This window comes from Sciurus carolinensis, chromosome 3, assembly GCF_902686445.1.
Source record: "Sciurus carolinensis chromosome 3, mSciCar1.2, whole genome shotgun sequence".
In the NCBI taxonomy this organism is placed as follows: domain Eukaryota; kingdom Metazoa; phylum Chordata; class Mammalia; order Rodentia; family Sciuridae; genus Sciurus; species Sciurus carolinensis.
In genome coordinates, this window is record NC_062215.1 from 144417877 (window position 1) to 144438327 (window position 20451).

Below are 20451 nucleotides of genomic sequence, written 5' to 3' on the forward strand. Positions count from 1 at the left end.
GTTGTATTGTCTAATGTTGCTTTTGTTACCTGTACTTTCAGTATCACATGTGTGAAATCATTGCCAGGACCAATATCCTGAAGCTTTTCCCTGTTTGCTTCGAGGTGTTTTACAGTTTCAAGTGTTATGTTTGTCTTTAATCTATTTTGAATTGCAATTTGTGTAAGATAAGGGTTGAACTTCATTCTTTTGCATGCACATATGCAGTTGTCCTAGCATTTACTGAAGAGACAATCTTCTCCCTCTTTTGTATTCTTGACATGTTTGCTGGAAGAGCAGTCGACCATGTATGTGTGGATTTATTTCTGGTCTCTTTCATCTGTTCCACTGGTCTAAGTCTGTCTTTATGCCAAGAGTATACTGCTTTCATTACTGTAGCTTTATTCTGAAATCAGGAATTATGATGCTTCCAGCATCATTCATCCTTCTCAGGATTGTTTTGGCTATTCAAAGTCCTCTGTGGCTCCATATGAATTTTAGAATTGTTTTTTCTATTAATGTAAAAAATTCCATTGGGAATTTTGATAGGGGTTACAATGAATCTGCAGATTTGAGTTTTATGAACATGTTGACAATATAAAGTCTCCTAATCTATGAATATAGGGTGTTTTTCCACTTGTATCTTCTGGAATGTCTTTCATCAAAGTTTTGTACTTTTACTACATAAGTCTTTCACCTCCTAGTTAGGTTTATGTCTAAGTATGTCAATATTTTAGGTGTCACTATAAATGGCAATGCTTTTCTAATTTCCTTTTCAGTTAGTTTGTTGTTCGTGTATAGAAATACAAGTGATTTGTATATTGATTTTGCATCTTGCAAGTCACTGAATACATCTATCAGTTCTAAAGAGCTGGTTGCTTTATTTTTTGCTTTGTTTTTTGTGTTTTTAGAGTTTTCTAAATATAAGATCAAGTAATTTACAAACAGAGTTTTACTTCTTCCTTTCTGATTTGGATGACTCTTGTTTCTTTTTCTTGTCTAACTGCTCTGGTTAGGACTTCCCATACTATGTTGATAAGAAGTGGAAAGAGTGGATATCTTTCCCTTGTTTCTGATCTAGAGGAAAAGTTTTCAGACTTTCTTATCATTGAGTATGATGTTGAACTGAGTATTTCCAATGTTCCATTTTGTTTCTCCATTTGCTCTTTAGCATTATCTTTTTTTTGTCTAGGAATTATACTGTGCAACCTTAACATGAACTACTACGAATTAATATTTCACCATTCTTCACAGAAGAATCTTGCAGTGAAATAATTCTATTCATTTCCATCTTTTTCACAATTATTGTCAAATATTTTCTTCTAAGTAAGTTATAAGCCTTGTAATACAGGGGTTGGGGTTTGTAGCTCAGAGGTAGAGCACCTGCCTAACATGCATAGGCCCTGAGTGTGATCTGCAGTACTATAAAAACAAATGCCCCATAATTTTTTTGCTATAAAGAATGATTTCTTTTACTTTTTTATTTTGTATTAAGAAAAGATGTAAAAAAAAAAAAAAAAAAGATGAAGATTCCCATATATCCTTTACCCTATATCCTTTACCCTGATATTAACATTTTACATAACCACAATTATCCAAATCAGAAAAGTAACACTGGTATAAAAGTATTAACTAGGGGCTGGGAGATAGCTCAGTTGGTAGAGTGCTTGCCTCGCAAGCACAAGGCCCTGGGTTCAATCCCCAGCACTGAAAAAAAAAAAAAAAAAAATATTAACTAAACTGTAGATCTAATTTAAATCTCACCAGTTTTTATACTAATGTGCTTTTTTTCAGGATTTCATCCAGCATAGCAACTAGCATTTATATCTTAGTCTTCTCTGATCTGTGATAGTTCTTCAGTATTCTTTTCCTTTTTTTTTTTTTTTTTTTTTTTGCAGTCTCTTTTAACTTCAGTTTACCTGAAAGTTTTCTCTTAATTAAAATGAGGTCATTTGTTTTTGGCACTAATGCCACAGACTTTTCATTCTATCAGGTCAAGGGGATTCCTGATGTTGATATGTCACATTACTGGTAATGTGAACCTTGGTTAAGATAATCTCTACCAGGTGTCTCCACTATAGTTGTTCTTTTCCATTGCAATAAATAATAAATATTATAGAAATGAAACTTTTGAGATTTCGTGAATGGACTTTTTCCTCTCAAACTTTTACCCACTAACTGTAGTATCCATTTGTAGATCTTGTCTGGGTTGTTCTCCTAATGATTTCAATTTCCCTCTTTCCTTCCCCTGGTGACAAAACTACCATATTTGCTACTCTTAACAGCTTTATATTGCCCCTCATTTCTGAAGGACATTTTTATTGGATATGCAATTTTAGGTTGAAAGACCTCCTTCTCCAAGACCTTTATGATATTATTCTGTTGTTTTGGGTTTTCATTACTTCTGATGTGAAATCAGTGGTCAATTTACTGCCTTTACCTACAAGTAATGAATTTTTCTTCAGCTGCTTTTAAGATTTTCTCTTTACTTTGCTTTTCAGCAACATGACTAAGGTGTGATTTTCTTTTTTTTTTTTTTTTTTTTTTTTTTTAGGGTAATGATGTTTATTTTATTTTTTCACTCCCCCCACCCCTCCCACCCCTCTTTTCCCTCTACACAGTCCTTCTTTCCTTCATTCTTACCACTCTCCTTAGCCTAACTCTGAACCTAACCCTAAACCTAATGCTAGCCCCTCCCACCCCCCATTATATGTCCTCATCCGCTTATCAGCGAGATCATTCGTCCTTTAGTTTTTTGAGATTGGCTTATCTCACTTAGCATGATATTCTCCAATTTCGACCATTTGCCTACAAATGCCATAATTTTATCATTCTTCATTGCGGAGTAATATTCCATTGTATATATATGCCACAGTTTCTTTATCCATTCATCAACTGAAGGGCATCTAGGTTGGTTCCACAATCTGGCTATGGTGAATTGAGCAGCAATGAACATTGATGTGGCTGTATCTCTGTAGTATGCTGATTTTAAGTCCTTTGGGTATAGGCCAAGGAGTGGGATAGCTGGGTCAAATGGTGTTTCCATTCCAAGCTTTCTGAGGAATCTCCACACTGCTTTCCAGAGTGGCTGCACTAATTTGCAACCCCACCAGCAATGTATGAGTGTTCCTTTTTCACCACATCCTCGCCAACACCTATTGTTGCTTGTATTCTTGATAATCGCCATTCTAATTGGGGTGAGATGAAATCTTAGGGTAGTTTTGATTTGCATTTCCCTTATTACTAGGGATGTTGAACATTTTTTCATATATCTGTTGATTACTTGTACATCTTCTGTGAAGTGTCTGTTCATTTCCTTAGCCCATTTGTTGATTGGATTATTTGTATTCTTCGTGTAGAGCTTTTTGAGTTCTTTATAGATTCTGGAAATTAGCGCTCTATCTGAGGTATGGTTGGCAAAGATAAGGTGTGATTTTCTTGTGTTTATCCTGCTTGACATTCAATGAACCTTCTTGGATCTATGGTTGAAAATCTGGTGTCCATTAGTTATTCAAATACTTTTTCTTCCCCTATTTCTATTTCCTCTTCTCCTGGGGCTTCAAATATATATGTTTTAGGCTTCTTAAAATTGTATCACAGGTTCCTGGGTCTGTCATTTTCATCCTTTTATCATCTATGCTTCAGTCTGGTTAGATTTTACTGACCTGTGTTCAAACCCAGAGGTCTCATCTTCTGTAATATTCAATCTTATTTAAGCCCATCAAGTGATTTTTTTAGTTCTGATATGTTTTTTTTTTCAGTTCTAGATTTTCCTTGTTGTTTGTAGCTTCCATGGCTCTGAGATACCCTTTCTATTCTCAGGTTATGCCTATATTCTATCTATATTCTATCTAAAATCCTTACCCTTTATTTGACATTTTTGAGGTATTCAGAATTGTTAAGGTGAATACTAAAGTAGCTATAACTACAGAGCTAGGAGAGTCCTAAATTGTGTCATGTATGGGGTCTCTGAATGCCTACTGTGTTCAGATAGGTCCTTCCTCTTTAGCTAGTTGGAATGACTGTTGCCTGGTACCATGTACCCCTTGAAATCTCAATTCAGCTTATAATTCCCCAGTGGTTATTTTCTCTAGGATTTGCACAGTAGTGCACTAAGGAAGGTAGTTGTATTTTATTCCTGAAATTGTTTGGAATTGCTGGCACAGAATGATTTCTAATGTGTTTTACTACTCTTAGATTTCTCTAAAGACAAATATTCCCTCTCATTTCTTACACTCAGATAGAGTGTAAGAAATGTGTACTATACTACTTCCTCCTCGGTATGCCACTGCTTGCATTTTCTTGCCCTGTGTATAAGCAACATGGCATTCAAAGATTCAAAGAATGTAATTTTTTTCTTTGCTTCCTTCCCTTCTTTCTCATACTCTGCCCCATGCAGCCACTTCAGCACTTCCAAATCCCAATTTTCTGCCTTCTCATTGGTATTAATATGCTCTGCTTAATCTCTACCTACTTGTCCCTTGTCCAGAAAATATTTCTAGATAGAAAGCCAGGGAGATTAAGGAATTCACTTCTTTTAGAGATGACAGTCCTTTGCAGCTTGGTTGTTTAACACCTTTAAACAGGTGCTTCGAATATTCTGATCAGTTTCACAACTGTTTACATATGCAAGTCGTCTACTCTAGTACCATTACTTAGTCATGGCTAGACTCATAAATTCTTTACCAATGTTCTTTAGTAACTGCACTGCACTCCTAATTCGTTATATTTAGAGTTTAAAAGAAATACTTTTTCCTGAATTCATGAAAATAAACTTTAAAACCACCAGTGAGATCAAGAAAACAGACTCTAAAACAAAACCATGCCATCTGTCTCAACTTCCAAAGAAACAAATACATGATTTAAAATATAAAAGATGCTGATAGTTCAGACCACTACTGATCTGCATACTTTATCTTTTACCTTGTAAAGTTTGAGAATTGTTTTAATACATTCATGCACAAACTTGGTCTGCTTCTGAAGACTTCCCCCATACAATGCCACCAGTTCTTCATTGAAATTCACACTAAAGAAGTCAAAGTGGTACTTAAAGTCAATGTCTTCTGCTTTTCTAAGTGCAATAGAGCCAATAGAACGAACTGCAGAGGAAAAGAGTAAAGTGTACATTAAACAAACTTTCATTCACTCTTGCTTCAAAATCTTTTAACAAATAACCTTATCATAAATACAACTATTTTGGGATGACGCCTATTAATAGTTCCAATTTAGAAGAATAAATTAACCCAGCAGTTGCATGCCTTGAACATATTCAGTGTGCTCTAAATGTTTTATAAATTAAATAAAAGGTGAACAGGTCACTCTGTACTTGCTTTCCCTTCAATAAGAGCAATAAGAGCTGAAAGGGGAAGAATTCTTAGAAGAATAAAAAATCGAATTTTGTCATACTTAATGAGAATTGTAAGAATGAGAAAGTTCCTGTAAGAAATGCTTGTCCACCCTTTGGTTTAGATATTCATTCATGATTTGTCTCTTTCTCTTAATCATGACATCAAGTCATGTGCAAGTTCTGCCATGCTCTATCTTCTAAATACATTCCCAGGTGAGGCTACTCACCATTTCTACTAGTATCTTCCCAATCCAAGCATCATCATCTCTTGCCTGCACTGCTCTAACAATCTCCTAACTGGTCTGTACTCCTTTTGTTTCACTGCTTTTTATAAAAACTTAAACAAAAATTCATTACTGATTACATTAAGGGGCATAAAAACTGCAGCTTATGGTTTAGCAAACAAAATACCTGTTTGCCATTCCATTTTTTAGTATACACATACTATATAATTCACATATTACACAGCTCACCATGTAAAAATCAGTGGGTTTTAAAATACATTCAGCAACCATCTCTGAAATCTAATGTTAGATATTTTTTTAAATTACCTCACCTCAAGAACAAAATTCTGCACTTATTAATGTCCCATTCTACTATGCATTCCAATCCCTGGTAAACACTAAACTACTTTCTGTCTCCAAAACTCTGCACATTTCATATAAACGGTATGATTGAATAATATGTGGTCTTTTGTGGCTGGCTTTTTACTTCTCATGATGTTTTTAAGGTTCACCTATGATAAAACATATATATCACTCCCACCTTTAGGCTACTATGAATAGTACTGTCATGAATAGTCATATGCAAATTTTTGTGTGGATGTATATTTTCATTTTTCTTAGGTAGACATCTAAGAGTAGGATTGTCAGATCATATAAGAGCTCTATATTTAATATTCTGAGGACCTGTCAAACTGTTTTTCAAAGTGGATGTGCCATTTTATATTACCACCAGCAATGTAAGAGGATTACAATTGCTTTGCCAACACTTGTTATTATCTGCCATTTTTATTACAGCTATCCTAATAGGTAAGATTTTGACTAGCATGTATCTGATGACTAATGAGGTTTAGTAGCTTTCCTACTTCTACTCATGCTTAAATGGCATATTCTCTTCATAGCAAAGCCAGAGGAATCATTTTTCAAATGAATTAAATTTTTAAATTTGACAATTTCAATATTATCAAACTGTGGAGCAAAAGGAAGTATAATGTACTGATTATGAGAATGTAAGTTAGCATAAAAATAAGAAGGTATACATGACTTGCAACATGGAATTAACACTCTTATGTGTTTACATGCAAAAGAACACTCATTATTTGAATACTATAGAGTAAGGAAAGTAAACAGATCATAGTTCAGCCAATAACTTGGATGAATCTTATAGATGATGCTGAGTGGAAGAAGCCAGAAACAAAAGCATATATACTGAATGATTATGTGCTACAAAGGTTAAAAACAGTCTAAAATAGGTAGATAATAGGGATGAATATTTAGGTATTGGCACTTTAAAGAAAGTTAAAAATATTACTATCCTGAAGTTATGATTGTGATTATGTCTGGAAAGAGGGGAGGGATTTTAATCATAAAGAGCGTATAGGTCATTTCCAGGAGGCTGGCAATTTTCTAGCTCTAGACCTGGGTTTTGGTTCCACAGTTGTTCACTTTGTAATAATTTTAAACCAAATATATATATTCTATAGATTTCTTGTATGCATGTAATATTTCAAACATAATAAATAAAACAAAATCAGATTATATAATTTCTTATCCAAAATCCTCCAACTTTCCCACCTTCCTCACATAAATTTTCAAACTTTTTCCCACAGCTTATATGATAGAACCAGTGGATACTTTTCCATTCTCATCTCTATTCACTTTTCTTTAGTCACAATGCCCTGGAATGTACCAAGCATGTTCCTGCTTCAGAGTCTTCCCCCACACAGTCACATCCAATTCTCTACTACATTTAAGCCTCTGCTCAAATGTCATATCCTCACCACGCCCTTCACCTAAACTAGTCATCTCCTGACCCTGATTATCCTGTATCTTCTTCACTGTTTTATTTTTCTTTCTCACTTTTAACATTACTGATAAGTTTATCTGACGACTGTCTTCCCAAAAAGAATATGCATTTGGTGGGGAAGGGTCTTTGTCTTGGTCTGCCTTGGATCCCTAACACCTAGAATACTGTCTTCTTATACTAGGTATCCCATAAATATTTGCTAGATGAATAAATACATAAGTAATTGTAGAACATGTTGAAATAAATCTAGTCTCATTATATAACAATGCCAGTCTATTTAACAGCAAAGAAAGTAGATTTTACTTGAAAACAAAATTATTTGCAGATCTGCATACTTGGCTATTAAGCCAGAATTTATTGCCATTCCCCTAGAAATTAATGAATTTGGAATCTGTGTATATAACCCCTTTCTTCACTTTTCTGCATTCTCCTCAATATTTCCAGTTCTCTCTATAGTTCCAAAAGAAAGAAACCAATCTCCTCTCTTGTTTGGTACAATAAAAATTACTGTAATGATTTGCCTCTAATCAATGCTTTAGGTTCTATTCTCTTATCCTCCATTTCCAACATAAAGTTTTCTTCTGCTGATTGCTGAATATCTATATAATCTATTTATCTCACTCCATTCTATCTCCTTACTCTTTGCAAAGTAGTCTTCCAACTCTTCCAGTTCTCACATGTACTTTCTCCCAGTGGTATCATTTTGGGGTTTCCCAATGATCCTAACACAATGCTTAAGAGAGTAAGTATTTCATTCATTTTATTTGATTCACAGAGTATGTGTAGGATTTGAATTCTTTAACAAAGATTTTTTTAAAAATATTTTTCGTGGTTCTAGGGATTGAACCTAGGAGAGCTCTACCACTGAATTAGACCTCTAGTACTTTTTTAATTTTTATTTTCAGTCAGAGGCCCACTAAGCTGCCCAAGTTGACCTCACACTTGGTGCTCCTTCTGTCTTAGCCTCCTGAGTAAGTTGGATTATAGGCATGTGTCACTACACCTGGCTTTCCTGAATTTTATAGCTTTCAAAATTTACTTCCAGTACTTACCTTGCTTATAACTTCCAGCATTACCAGGAAGAAAAAGAACTGGAATTCCTGTCAAGGGGAGAATTTTGTGTTCTTCAGCATAAGATCCTTCTCCATAAAGATATAATTCATATGCTGGATACCGTTTTGCCAATTTCTTAGGAAGTTCTATTTTCTGTAGCAAAAAAAAATATGTAAACAAAGCAGGTTCACTTTAATTAGCTTTATTAACACAATTCAGACTCATATGCATTTCTGAATTACACAACTTTCAAATAGTGCAAAATAAAAAATATTAATGATAAAACCACACAACATAGAAAACAAGTCTGAGTTACAGTTTATTCAAATAAGGACTTATTCTTGAGTTACGTTAATTTTGAATCATGTCATCTTCAAAAAAGCATGAAAATGGGATTACCTGAAATTCTAATAAATGCTTATTGGTCAAAAGAGCCCATGACAATAGCAGAAAAGCACTGGTACATGTCAGCAAGTTCCATGTTAACATAATTGGAATGCATTTAATTTAGAATCAGTACTAATTATACTTAAAAGTGATAAAAGCTTTCCATTACCAAATCAATTATTTTTGCCATTTAAACTGATTGGTAGCGTCTCTACTTTTACTCAGGCCCAACTATATATTCCAGCTGTTACATCTTCAAAGGAAAGTTAAGTTTGATTTACAGTGCAGTTTTCTGACTTCTCAACTTAATACACTTCACAAATACAACATCCTTTAACAAATTAATCTGAACTTTATCATCACGTCTTGGTAAAAATGTGTACACTCCTCTTATCATAAACATTCCAGTGAATTAGCATTTGTTCCAGTTTTCATGAACCAGGTGCGTGGTCTGTCAGGCAAACCTTAAACTACTCTACAATTAACATTAGTGCATAATTTTGTATAATTGTATACAAAATAAGCCAGAAGGTCACATAATTGGTTTTTTTTTTCTTTTTCTTTTTTTGGTGGTGGTACTAGGTATTGAACCCAGGAGTGCTCTACCATTGAGCTACAGTCCAAGTTCTTTTTGAGACAGGGTCTCATAAAGTTGCTTAGTGCCTGCTGACCTCAAACTTGTGATCCTTCTGTCTTTGCCTCTCAACTGTCTGGCTACTTTTTTTCAGGGTAATATAAATTGGGTCTTGTCATCCCCAAAGTGTAAGCATCTATAAAAGAGGCAAAGTATAAACTCTTCTGCCCTTTATTTTTTTAATTTAGCTTTTCATTTTTTACAAACTGCATTTTGATTCATTGTACACAAATGGGGTACATACTTTCATTTCTATGGTTGTAAACAATGTAGATTCATACCATTTGTGTGATCATACATGTACATAGGGTAATGATGTTTGTCTCATTCCACCATTTTTCATACCCGCCTCTCTCTCATTTTCTTCTACATATTCTAACGTTCCCCCATTATTCTCTCATTCACCACCCCCACCCCCATTATATATCATCCTCCACTTATCAGGGAAAACATTGGGCCTTTGGTTTTTTGGGCTTGGCTTATTTCACTTAGCATGATATTCTCCAATTCCATCCATTTATTTGCAAATGCCATAATATTATTCTTCTTTATGGCTGAACAGTATTCCATTGTGTATATATACCAGGGTTTCTTTATCCATTCATCTGTTGAAGGGCATCTAGGTTGGTTCCACAATCTAGTTATTGTGAACTGAGCTGCTATAAACATTGATGTGGCTGTGTTACTGTAGTTTGCTGATTTTAGGTCCTTTGGGTACAAACCGAGGAGTAGGATATTTGTTTTTAAGGATAGAAGCCATTAAAAATAAACCAATTACAATGGATAAAAGATTTAAGTAGATATCAATAGATTAATGATCTAGCAATGCTATACATATGTGTTTGATGAAAAATTTTTACTACGTGAATTTTAAAAACTATAAATGTTTGTTAATGACTACTGAAAAATCCCATTGTTCAAAAACGCTGAATCTGATCATTCATGCACATTCCTGAATATTCCTTTGCAGATACTACCTACCATAAACAATCTATACCAATTATATCATGGAAACATCTGTAGAAACTGTTTGTTTAAGAAATTAGCATCCTTAGTTATCTCCCCAAATACTCAAACTACAGAAATATTAACCCCACTATTTGTTTTATAAGTATATGGATACTCAATTCAAATCACTCCCAACATTGACTACAAACAGTATATAATCAAAGTGAAAAAGTTACATTTTATTTCTTCAGATATATATCAAGCAAAAAGAAACCCTTAAGGAAACAAAGAAATATTTCTTAAGTCCTTCCAAATAAATACACAACTTGATATAACAGTTCATGTGTATTAGATCATTATTCTCTTAAGTACAGTAGCTAAACAAAGTTCTGAATTAGTTGAAAAATTAACTCAGAGGAACAGGAAACTGTTCTTTAAAAACTGTACTTTTAAAAACTGTTATTTAAAAACATTTAATTTCATAGAGAGAGAAAAGCAAGTAAAACAATATATGTGGTATATTTCATAATATACTATTATAAAAGCAATTTTGTAGTGAGAAAAAGCATTTTTAAAAATAGCAATGCAGGGCTAGGAATGTGGCTCAGTGGGAAAGCCTTTGCCTGCTAGCATGCATGAGGCCCTGGGTTCAATCCCCAGAACTGGGGGGAAAAAAAAATGTATACAAATGGGGGTTCGGGAAGAATAGACAAAAACAGAGAGGCAAGAATGGTGGGAGCGGAAGGAAAATGGCAGAACTGCATTTCCAGAGATCAAGATGGAAGTGACTGGCAGGAAGATACAGGGAAAAATAACCAAACAGATTAACAAAAAAAGTACAGGCATACAAAAATGGTGCTGATGAGAAAACTGAAGAGGATCAATGGGTTTATGAAAAAAATATATCGGCAGGACTCTGATATAAATTGATTGTTTTATGCCGATTATCTAAAATGAGCAGCCGTTCACTCCAAAAAAAGAACATTAAATTAAGATCAATTACCTTTACACTTAAATATTATCTCTACCACTCTGCCCCTGGTTGGGGCTGTTTGTCCTTCTTTGACTCTGCCTTGGTACAAAGTCCTTCTCATCTATAACCTAATCCCCTTTCGAAAGACAAAAGTCTAACAAACTCCTAGTACTAGAAAAATGCTGACTTAAGAAACTAAAATTCTTATATGAATATATAAATTAGTAGGATATATATCTTTTAATTGTGAATAAAAACTGCAGGGGCTAGGGTTGTGGCTCAGTGGTACAGTACTTGCCTAGCACATGTGAGACACTGGGTTCGATTCTCAGCACCGCATATAAATAAATGAATAAAATAAAATAAATAATATTTTTTTAAAAACTGCAATAAAATTTTGATCTTCATAATTAACGAAAAGGGAAAAAAATATCGAATGCAGTTTTTAAGTTCTTACAAGGGCTCTTAGCCTTTTGCTCATGATATCCCTCAGAAAAGTCCTATGGTAGGGGATGAGGAGAAAAAAACATCAAGGATAATTGAATCTTTCAGACTGGTTCCTCTCTGTCACAATTCCCCTACTAAAGTCCACAATCTAAAGTCCATACTGTTTTCAAGAAATACCTTACTAAAACATACATCTTATGTGTTTTCTCACTGTACATAAAAATAATGAAAATTCAATGAGATCTTCAAATCTTGCGTTAATTATTTTCACCTATTTTTTCATAACTTGCCACGTTTTTAAATTTATTTTTAAGACATTTTTAAAAGCCAAGATTCAAAATTAGCATACTATAGTAACGCAGTCACATCAATGTTTATAGCAGCTCAGTTCACAATAGCTAGATTGTGGAACCAACCTAGATGCCCTTCAACACATGAATGGATAAAGAAACTGTGGTATAAAAACACAAAGGAATATTATTTATCCCTAAAGAATAAAATTATGGCATTTGCAGGTAAATGGATAAAGTTGGAAAATATCATGCTAAGTGAAATAAGCCAGTCCCAAAAAACCAAAAGCCAAATCCCTGATAAGTGGATGATGATACATAATGGGGGTGGGTGGGTGAGGGAGTGTAAGAGAAGAGTGGAGGAAATTTAGATTACAGAGGGAAATGAGAGGGGGATGGGGAGAGGGAGGGTATGAAAGATGGTGTAATGAGACAGACATCATTATCCTATGTACATGTATGATTACATGAATGGTGTGAATCTACATCGTGTACTATCATAGAAACGAAAAGTTGTACCCCATTTGTGTACAATGACTCAAAATGCAGTCTGTAAAAATTTTTTAAATTTAAAAAAAAAAATGATTCAAAAGGATATACACTTAACAGAATTTCTTCTACCTCTGGTCCTTCAGCTATCCAACACTCCTCCTCAGAAGGCAACTAATGTTAACTGCATGTTTGTGCTTCTAGAAATATTTTACATATAGCAGCAAATATATGTATACATTATTTCACCCTTATTACATAAATGATAATATATTATAAATGCCACTCATGCAATGTGTACTGGTGCCTTCTTTCATTCATATATGCTATATAAGTCTGCGATTGTATTTCTGCACTTCATGGACTGCACATCCTGCATGCCAAATTCACTACATCTTCTTTAAAACCTCTGAATACCCAAGACAAGCTTGGATGTTTTCTCTTCTCCAAAGAGTCCTGTATAAACTATCTTAAAGTGAAATTATGACACATTATCTTGTAACTATACATTACATTCCTGACCACCTCCTTGTATTATAAAAATGTAAGCTAAAGGCACAGGACTGATTTATGACTAATTCCCTCCCACACTAAGTATTTAGATATATCTGGAATACAGTAATCATTTAATAAATGACTTTCTACATAAACATCATACTTAATAACGTTAAATATGATACAGATTTTCAATATCAACATTTCCTTTCAGAGAGCAACCACTGCGTCATATATATGAAGAGAATCAAACAAATTTATAAGAAAAAAACCCTCATATTTCTTACCAAATTTTACAATCTGCTTAAAAATATTGCTACCAATTAAGTTTTGCCTTGGTATCATCAAGAAACTTTAAAGAATAATGTGTATTTTGCCTGGTAGACTTAAGATATGCTCATGAAATGTTAACTCTGACAAAGTGAATCTTACAAAATAGGTAGAGGATGAATGGAGATAAGCAAATTTAAATTCAAAACTCCTGTTCCACATTAAAAAAAAAAAAAGGACAGTAAATTTGATTGTGTTTCAACTACCTTTCCATTTCCTCTGCTGGTTGACTGAAGAAGATGCAATGAGCAGTAAAAAAAGAATGGCATAAGAGAAGAAAACCCATAGACTAGGACATGCTACATGTAGATATCAACAGGAGAACAATTAGAAAGGAACAATTAGAAAGCTAGAAAAAATATAATTAAAATCAGGCAATATGTAAAATAGTTTAAGAACATCTTTATTTACATAAAAACCATTTGATTCTTAATAGAATAACTTCATTTATCTAAAAATCTCACTATATTCAAAACAACTCATTTCTATAGGCAGGTTTTAATTGTATTTGCAAAATAACATAACTTGTGCAAAATAAAAATCAAACAAATACTATAGTGAATTAACACAGCCTTTTAGAGCATAAAAATAAAATCTCTAAAAATGTTTATCAAAAACTCGTGTCATTTTAATTATTATTGTACTAATAAAATGACAGAAATATATAACCCCCAAAGGTAATTTGAACCAAAACAACTAAATACCGACTACTGGACAGCAACAACAAAGCCAAACAAGCTCTTTTGCATTAGCTACACTCATTTTCTCTTTCCAGTCAATTTCATGAGACAGAAAATTAATCTGTAAGGTCTGTATGCTTTCTTCCAAACAGGAATTTCTACTATTGCAATATTAAAATAGCTTCAATAACTGCGGGCAATCGAGTGAATGGGAATTAGTACTGGGTTGTTCCAAGAAGATTTTATTTTAATCAAAGTCTTCAATGTATAACAAAACTGAAGTGACCTATTACTATTGGGAGTTTTCTAATTATTAAACCATAGGCAATGAAAAGGGATTATAATAAGCTCTACTTCCAGTTTTAAAAAACTAAACTAAAAAACCATGTATTTCACTATTAGACGCTGACAAACATAAACCAGCATATTCCAGGTCATTTGCGTAGAAATTAACAATGAGCAGTAACATTAAAATCTCTTTCAATAGCATCTGAAATTCAATGTTCCCACTCTCTTATAACTATTTGTGCAAAACAAGGTAAGGATCTCAAAACAAAATCTAGATTTACTAGAATTTTGCCTATGTGGAAAGGATGCTCTTCAGCAATTTAAACCTTAAGTTTTAAGATCTAAATAACAGCAAATGCAATCAAATTACATGCTCTCTCCATAATAACCTGCACACACAGAAACAATTTGGTCTTGCATTGTTCATCACCCTAAAGGAAAAAAAAATCTACTATGATTTTAAAAGCATACTAAAAATGTACTTTATCAATATGTATTATGGTACATACACATTTATAGGAGTTATTTAGAAATAAAAGAATCGCTCGGGAGAAATTTCTTTGGACAGCTGTGTAATTTGTCACCTCTTTTTACAGCTGGTCATGAATGAAATTCTAGATTCTACTATGCCAAACTAATGAAGCGACTGACTGAAAACATTCAAAATGGAACGGAAAAGATGGGGGGCGGTGAGAGAAGGGCCGAGCCTCTCTTAAACCGCAAACACAGGTGAGAACACAAAATAAATACCATGAATAGATTTTTCATGCAACTGGTAAGGCCAGACTGCCCGGCGACAAGCATGAAAACAGGTGTGCATAAGAGCGCACCGACACCCAATCTACAAAACAGGTGGATCCGCAAAAATCGCTACAGGAGGGAACCAGAGTAGTTTCCAGTTTAATTACTCATCAGGTTACTCTTTCACCCAGACGTAAAACCCTTGAGCCTCTAAAACAGCCCTGGGAACTATCTAGCCAAGACACACTCTGTAGACGCTCGGTTCTTGCTCAGAAAAGCGAAACCTGACGTTCCTATCACTGGGCGCGAAAGGAAGAATGTAAGTGCATGGGGAGCAAAGAAGGGTGCAGGGGCACCTGTTAAGGCAGGAACGCGAGGAGAACTGGGTTTGGGATCAGGGGGAAGGGCTGGGCCCCGCCGGGAGAAGAGCTGGTGCACAGGATTTGGGGAGGGCGAAGGGAAGCGACCGCGGAGTGAGTACGGACGGGCAGGACGCTCGGGAAACCGCCTGTCAAACACCCTGCAGTGAGGGGCGGGCGCGAAGGGCAGGTAAGGGGGTCCGAGGAGGTCTGCAGAGTCCTCCCGGGCGGAGAAAACAGATGCGAGGCTGGGGTACGCGGGGCCCAGAGGCGCGGCAAGCCACGGCAGGGGAGCGCACTGGAGGACCAGGCGTCCGGTCCCAGCCTCTGAGCATCTAGGTGAGGGCGGAACCTTACCTGATACTCGGGGTACTCAAACATGTAGCTCATACTGCATTTGTTCTCCTCGAAGCCGAAGAAGACATCCCACAGCCCCAGGGTCGCCATAAAGACCATGAAGACATAAAACGCCAGGTTCCAGAGGTTGACCGAGTGAAGAAACATGGTGGAGCTGCCGCCGCCGCCGCCGCCGCCACCGCCGCCGCCGCTGCCGCGGGGCTGCAAGCACTGACAGAGCGAGCCGAAGACTCCGGGCCGCCCCAGCCGGAGCCAGCCGAGCAGAGCGCGCCTGCGCGTAGCCGGCCAGACCGCGCGCCCGCCGCGCAGTGCGCCTGCGCGCAGCCACCCCACGGCGCCTCGGGCCGGCGAGTCCCGGAGAACTGGGAGTGGGTGGTGTTTGCAGCGGGAGCACGAATCTGCCGGAAGAGAGGAGCGAGAAAGCGGAGTGGGCTGGGCTGGAGGGTATAGGGGAAAAGGGGAGGGGGCCAGGAAAAGGAAAAGGGGAGGGAAAGAAAAGAAGAGAGGGGGATGGGAGCCCGGGAGGCGCGCAGGCAGAAAGGCTGGAGTGCGTTCCAAATGGAATAACCTGAGGAGGGGGATGGAGCCCAGATCTAAGAGCCTATTCATGACCGTGAGCGGTCTGGTCGAGGGGAGCAGGGACATCTAAGGCCAATTGATCATCACTGTCACCTGGCAAACACCTCTCCCAGCAGCAGTTTAAAAGCCCTTCCCGTTGAATTTTGAAATGCCTCCGGCCTCCACAATTTTAGTTCTCCCAGTGGCAACTCACATTCACAGCTCTCTGGACTAGTTGGCTTGAGAAGGGAACTAATGGCTTTCCCCCCATATTTGATCTCCGTCGCAGGTCCTGTAGATAAGGGGGCTTAAAAGCCACGGGGCGGGGGGTAGGGAGGAGGTGGAAGATACCAGCAGTCAGATAGGATTTTGCTTTTGGTGTAAGATGAAAACCTGAATCACAAAAAGCATCCTTAATCTTGAAAATACATTATGAAAATGTCCACTAACACTGTGTTCCCAACAGGTATCTGCTTGCTCAGGTAGGTTGATGCTATCTTGCCTTGCTCCCTAGAACCTCCACTTCTTTGGGAATTGGTTCCATATTAATGTGAGGAGGCAATTTTGCTCAAACTTCCACTCATACCCTCAAGTGATTTAATTCATTTTGAAGAATTCCATTTTGGTTTTTGCACAAAGGAGGGGGTAAAAAAACAGCTCAAAACCATTCATAACGTGTAGCAGCTTCAAAGCACTAGACTGTTTTGAGGAGAAAGACACCACAGCAGTCTTTGAAACTGACCCAGCAGCAGATGGGGTAAATATGTCTGTGAATGGTTTTTGGCATTAACTGAATTTCATTTCACTAGGGTTTATTTTCTGATACATTTTATGGGCAAAGGAAGTTTGGCTCTGATAGATGAAATCAAAGAATTTTAAAACTAAAAGGAAGCCTATAGTTTATTTTTTTATAACACACCCATGTTATAAAAACATTAAGAAAACACAGAAAGGTGAAATGATCATGAAAGTCAAGGTATTCTTTACCTTACACAGAAATGTTTGCAAGTCTAAACAAATTCAGCTAGCTATTGGATGTGGAATATTGATGGAGAAAGAAAAAAAATAGGGAAATGCAGCAGTAGGCTTCTTTTACATATGGAAATGATTTCGAGGGACCAGAATGGGGGGACTAGGTGGGAACTGTGGGTAACAGTGACCAACAGAGTAATCCTTAAGTAATGTGTATTTGGGATGCATTATGTATGAAATTCTTGTGGTGGTGAGTTCACTTGGGAATATCTTTTATATTCTGTTGATGAGAATAGAGTGTATTAAATTTGTAAAATAACACCAACAACATGACTAGATTATCAAGAAAAACCTGTTTCAATAAGTACAACATTTAAAGATAAATGTGATAAAGAGGATATACTATAGACTTTTGACATTGTTAGATCCACAAAAGAGAGCACTTGGGAGTGTGGGATGGAATTGTTACAGAGCTGGGGCCTTTTGAGAAACACAAAAACCCCTCTTCAAATCCCGACTCTTGCAACCAAGTCAGAAAGATTTCAGACATGTCACTCAGAGTAATAGGAATGAGTTTACTGAAGGGATAGAAAAAGGGTAAGAGGACTCTTAAGGCAGAGAATGGGTCTGAGAGGAGAGGGACAATGTGCCTCCAGCTTTATTGAAGATCCCAGAGAAGTCTCCGAAGAGTCCTGCCCAGGTCCACCTCTTGACTTTTAACTGACAGCAAGATACTTCAGAATTTCAAGGCCCCACTGTCACGGCAACTAGATCACCTTGGCCCATCCATGCTAACAGGTTCTAATTGGATCCTTATATTCTAGAGTTTTAGGATCTGGTCACAAAAATCTCCTGTAGTCCTCTCATTGACATTATCTTGGGCCTGCATTTCTCCTACAGTTAATAGGTAGTTTGCTGAGGAATGTGACATATTCTGTCCACTTAGGCCAGGCAGGGCTGCAGGTAAATTACTTCTTGGAAAAGAAAGCATGTGGCAGGTCAGCACAGTGGGTCTATTTTATAGAATTATTCTCTTAACTGTGTGTTCACACTATTCACTCCTTTCTGTCCCCTAACAGAATTACTAATTAGTGCAGAGGGTTATAAATCATGTAGGGAAGGATTTAAGTTATAGATTGAAAAGGGAGTCTGCTTACTCAAGAACATCACAGGCATTTCTCCTTGCATATTATGGGAAACATTGTGATAAATAAACCAAAGATAACTCTGCTTTCCCTCATCGATCTATCCCAGGACTTTTTAATGTGTATATTAAATATTTGGAAGTTCTGTTGAAAAGAAGGTCTCATTCAATGCTTCTGGGGTTGGCCTAGATTCTGCATGTCTAATAAGCTCCTGCATGATGCCAATAATACTGGCCAGTGGGCTATACTTTGAGTAGCAAGGATCTCTCTTGCCTGAGGACAGCTACAATGAAGAAAACCCCTGAACTTAAAGATGACAGAGTTTATTCTTGAGGTGGCTTTCATGAGTTGTGGCAACAAGCTTCCTAGATTATCCACTTAGGAGTCAAATAGAAAGTCAATTGAATGGGCATGTTTATAATCTTCCTATACTACTTTTTAACTTCATTCTGCATATCCATCATTATTTTCTCTTGATCTCACTTTCTTTTATATCTAACCTAATCCTACTGAATATTACTTCAACACCCTCTGACATTGCTGCCAACTTCCTTAAACTTTTGTCTTTCTATCCTATTTTACTTATAGACTTCCACCCTTGGTTTAATATAGTCTAACTCAGCTCTGACACTAGCTCTGAGTACTAGTGGAGAAAATGACATAATCATTCGAATTGTTGTCCCAAAATACCTGTATATGATTCTGGGTAGCTTCCCCTCCTATTTTTCAAACCATACTTTTTAAGCACTCTATGTCTTTCCCCACTTCTCTTTTAGATTGTTAGTATTTAAACTTATCTTCATATTCATAGAGATAATGTTGATTTCCTTGGTGCACTTGCTTCAACTTCTCATTTCCAAGTTTATCGTCTCTACCTAATCCTATTGAGTTAATACATCTAAACTGCTTGGAAGAATACCCGGTGTGCAGTAAGCATTTTCACTGTACCTTGCTGTCCTTAGAAAATATCAACAGCAATCCTTCTAATTGTGCTCTAGTTCCCACCTTACCCCTCTTTCTTTTCAGGGAATTAGTTTTATCAAGTTAAGTTCTCTCCCATCTGTCCTCCTTTCCCCAAAACCAATCAATATGCTTAGATCTGAATTATTTCAAAAAAGGAAAAAATCCTCCTTGTAACTATTATCTGTACCTTCACCTTATCATTCCAGTCAGGGTTCCTAAAGATCCTAAGAGATCTCCAATTCCTTACCTCCTATTCATGACTACACACAGTAACTTTTGGTGCCCCCTCCCCGCTCCAAGGGAACTTTTCTCACAAAGGTAACCATTGATCAATTACTAAACCCAATAGACACTTTTCAGTCTTATCTGATCTTCCTGTGTCTTCTTTAAAACATTCTACTGTATTATTTTCCTTAATACCATTTTCTACAGGATTTTCACCTACTCTTTTGACCTCTTAGTCTCCATCCCTCCCGACTTACTTTTCCTTTTCTGGAGTCAGTGTTCTCTTGGTTGCAGGAAATCAAAAGTATTTCAAGTTTAGAAGGGGATTTTTTTTTTCTTTTTAAGACAAAAGAGATCTCAGAATTCCAAAATAAGATGGCAAGGTAGGACACGTGCTGACTATAGGATGTACTGTTCCCTTGTGGTCACTCCCAATTCCAAATTTAACCCATCTATTAGCTGGTCACCACTAATTACAACTCCTCTTTTTGTCAATTTAGCTCAAAATCCTACTTTGGGAAGTGGTATGGGGGTGGGAGAGCAGCTGCTGGTTGGTCTAGGTGATCCTTTTAAATCAAGCCTCACATATAAAAAACTATTAATAAGGATTTGGAGTATGTGAGACTGAAAGAGTAAACTGGAGCTAGAACCATAGTAGACAAGGGAATTGAGTTTTATGCAGTAAATAATTGGAAGCCATTGAACATTTATAAAATGGGAATATTTCAGAGTTGAGTGTATGAGAAGACTCAATCTTGTATTG

General features: G+C 36.5%; 1 protein-coding gene across 1 annotated transcript in view; it reads right to left on the reverse strand.

Annotated features, from left to right (window-relative positions):
• Pgap1 (post-GPI attachment to proteins inositol deacylase 1) overlaps nt 1–16180 on the reverse strand; it is a 76032-nt gene extending 59852 nt beyond the window's left edge. The window contains exons 1-3 of the mRNA XM_047544779.1: nt 15826–16180; nt 8407–8560; nt 4903–5078 (exon numbers count right to left, since the gene is read on the reverse strand). Coding sequence (XP_047400735.1) covers nt 4903–5078; nt 8407–8560; nt 15826–15972 — 477 coding nt within the window. The 5' untranslated portion in view covers nt 15973–16180. The remainder of the gene's footprint in view (nt 1–4902; nt 5079–8406; nt 8561–15825) is intronic.
• Nucleotides 16181–20451: the final 4271 nt, after the last annotated feature.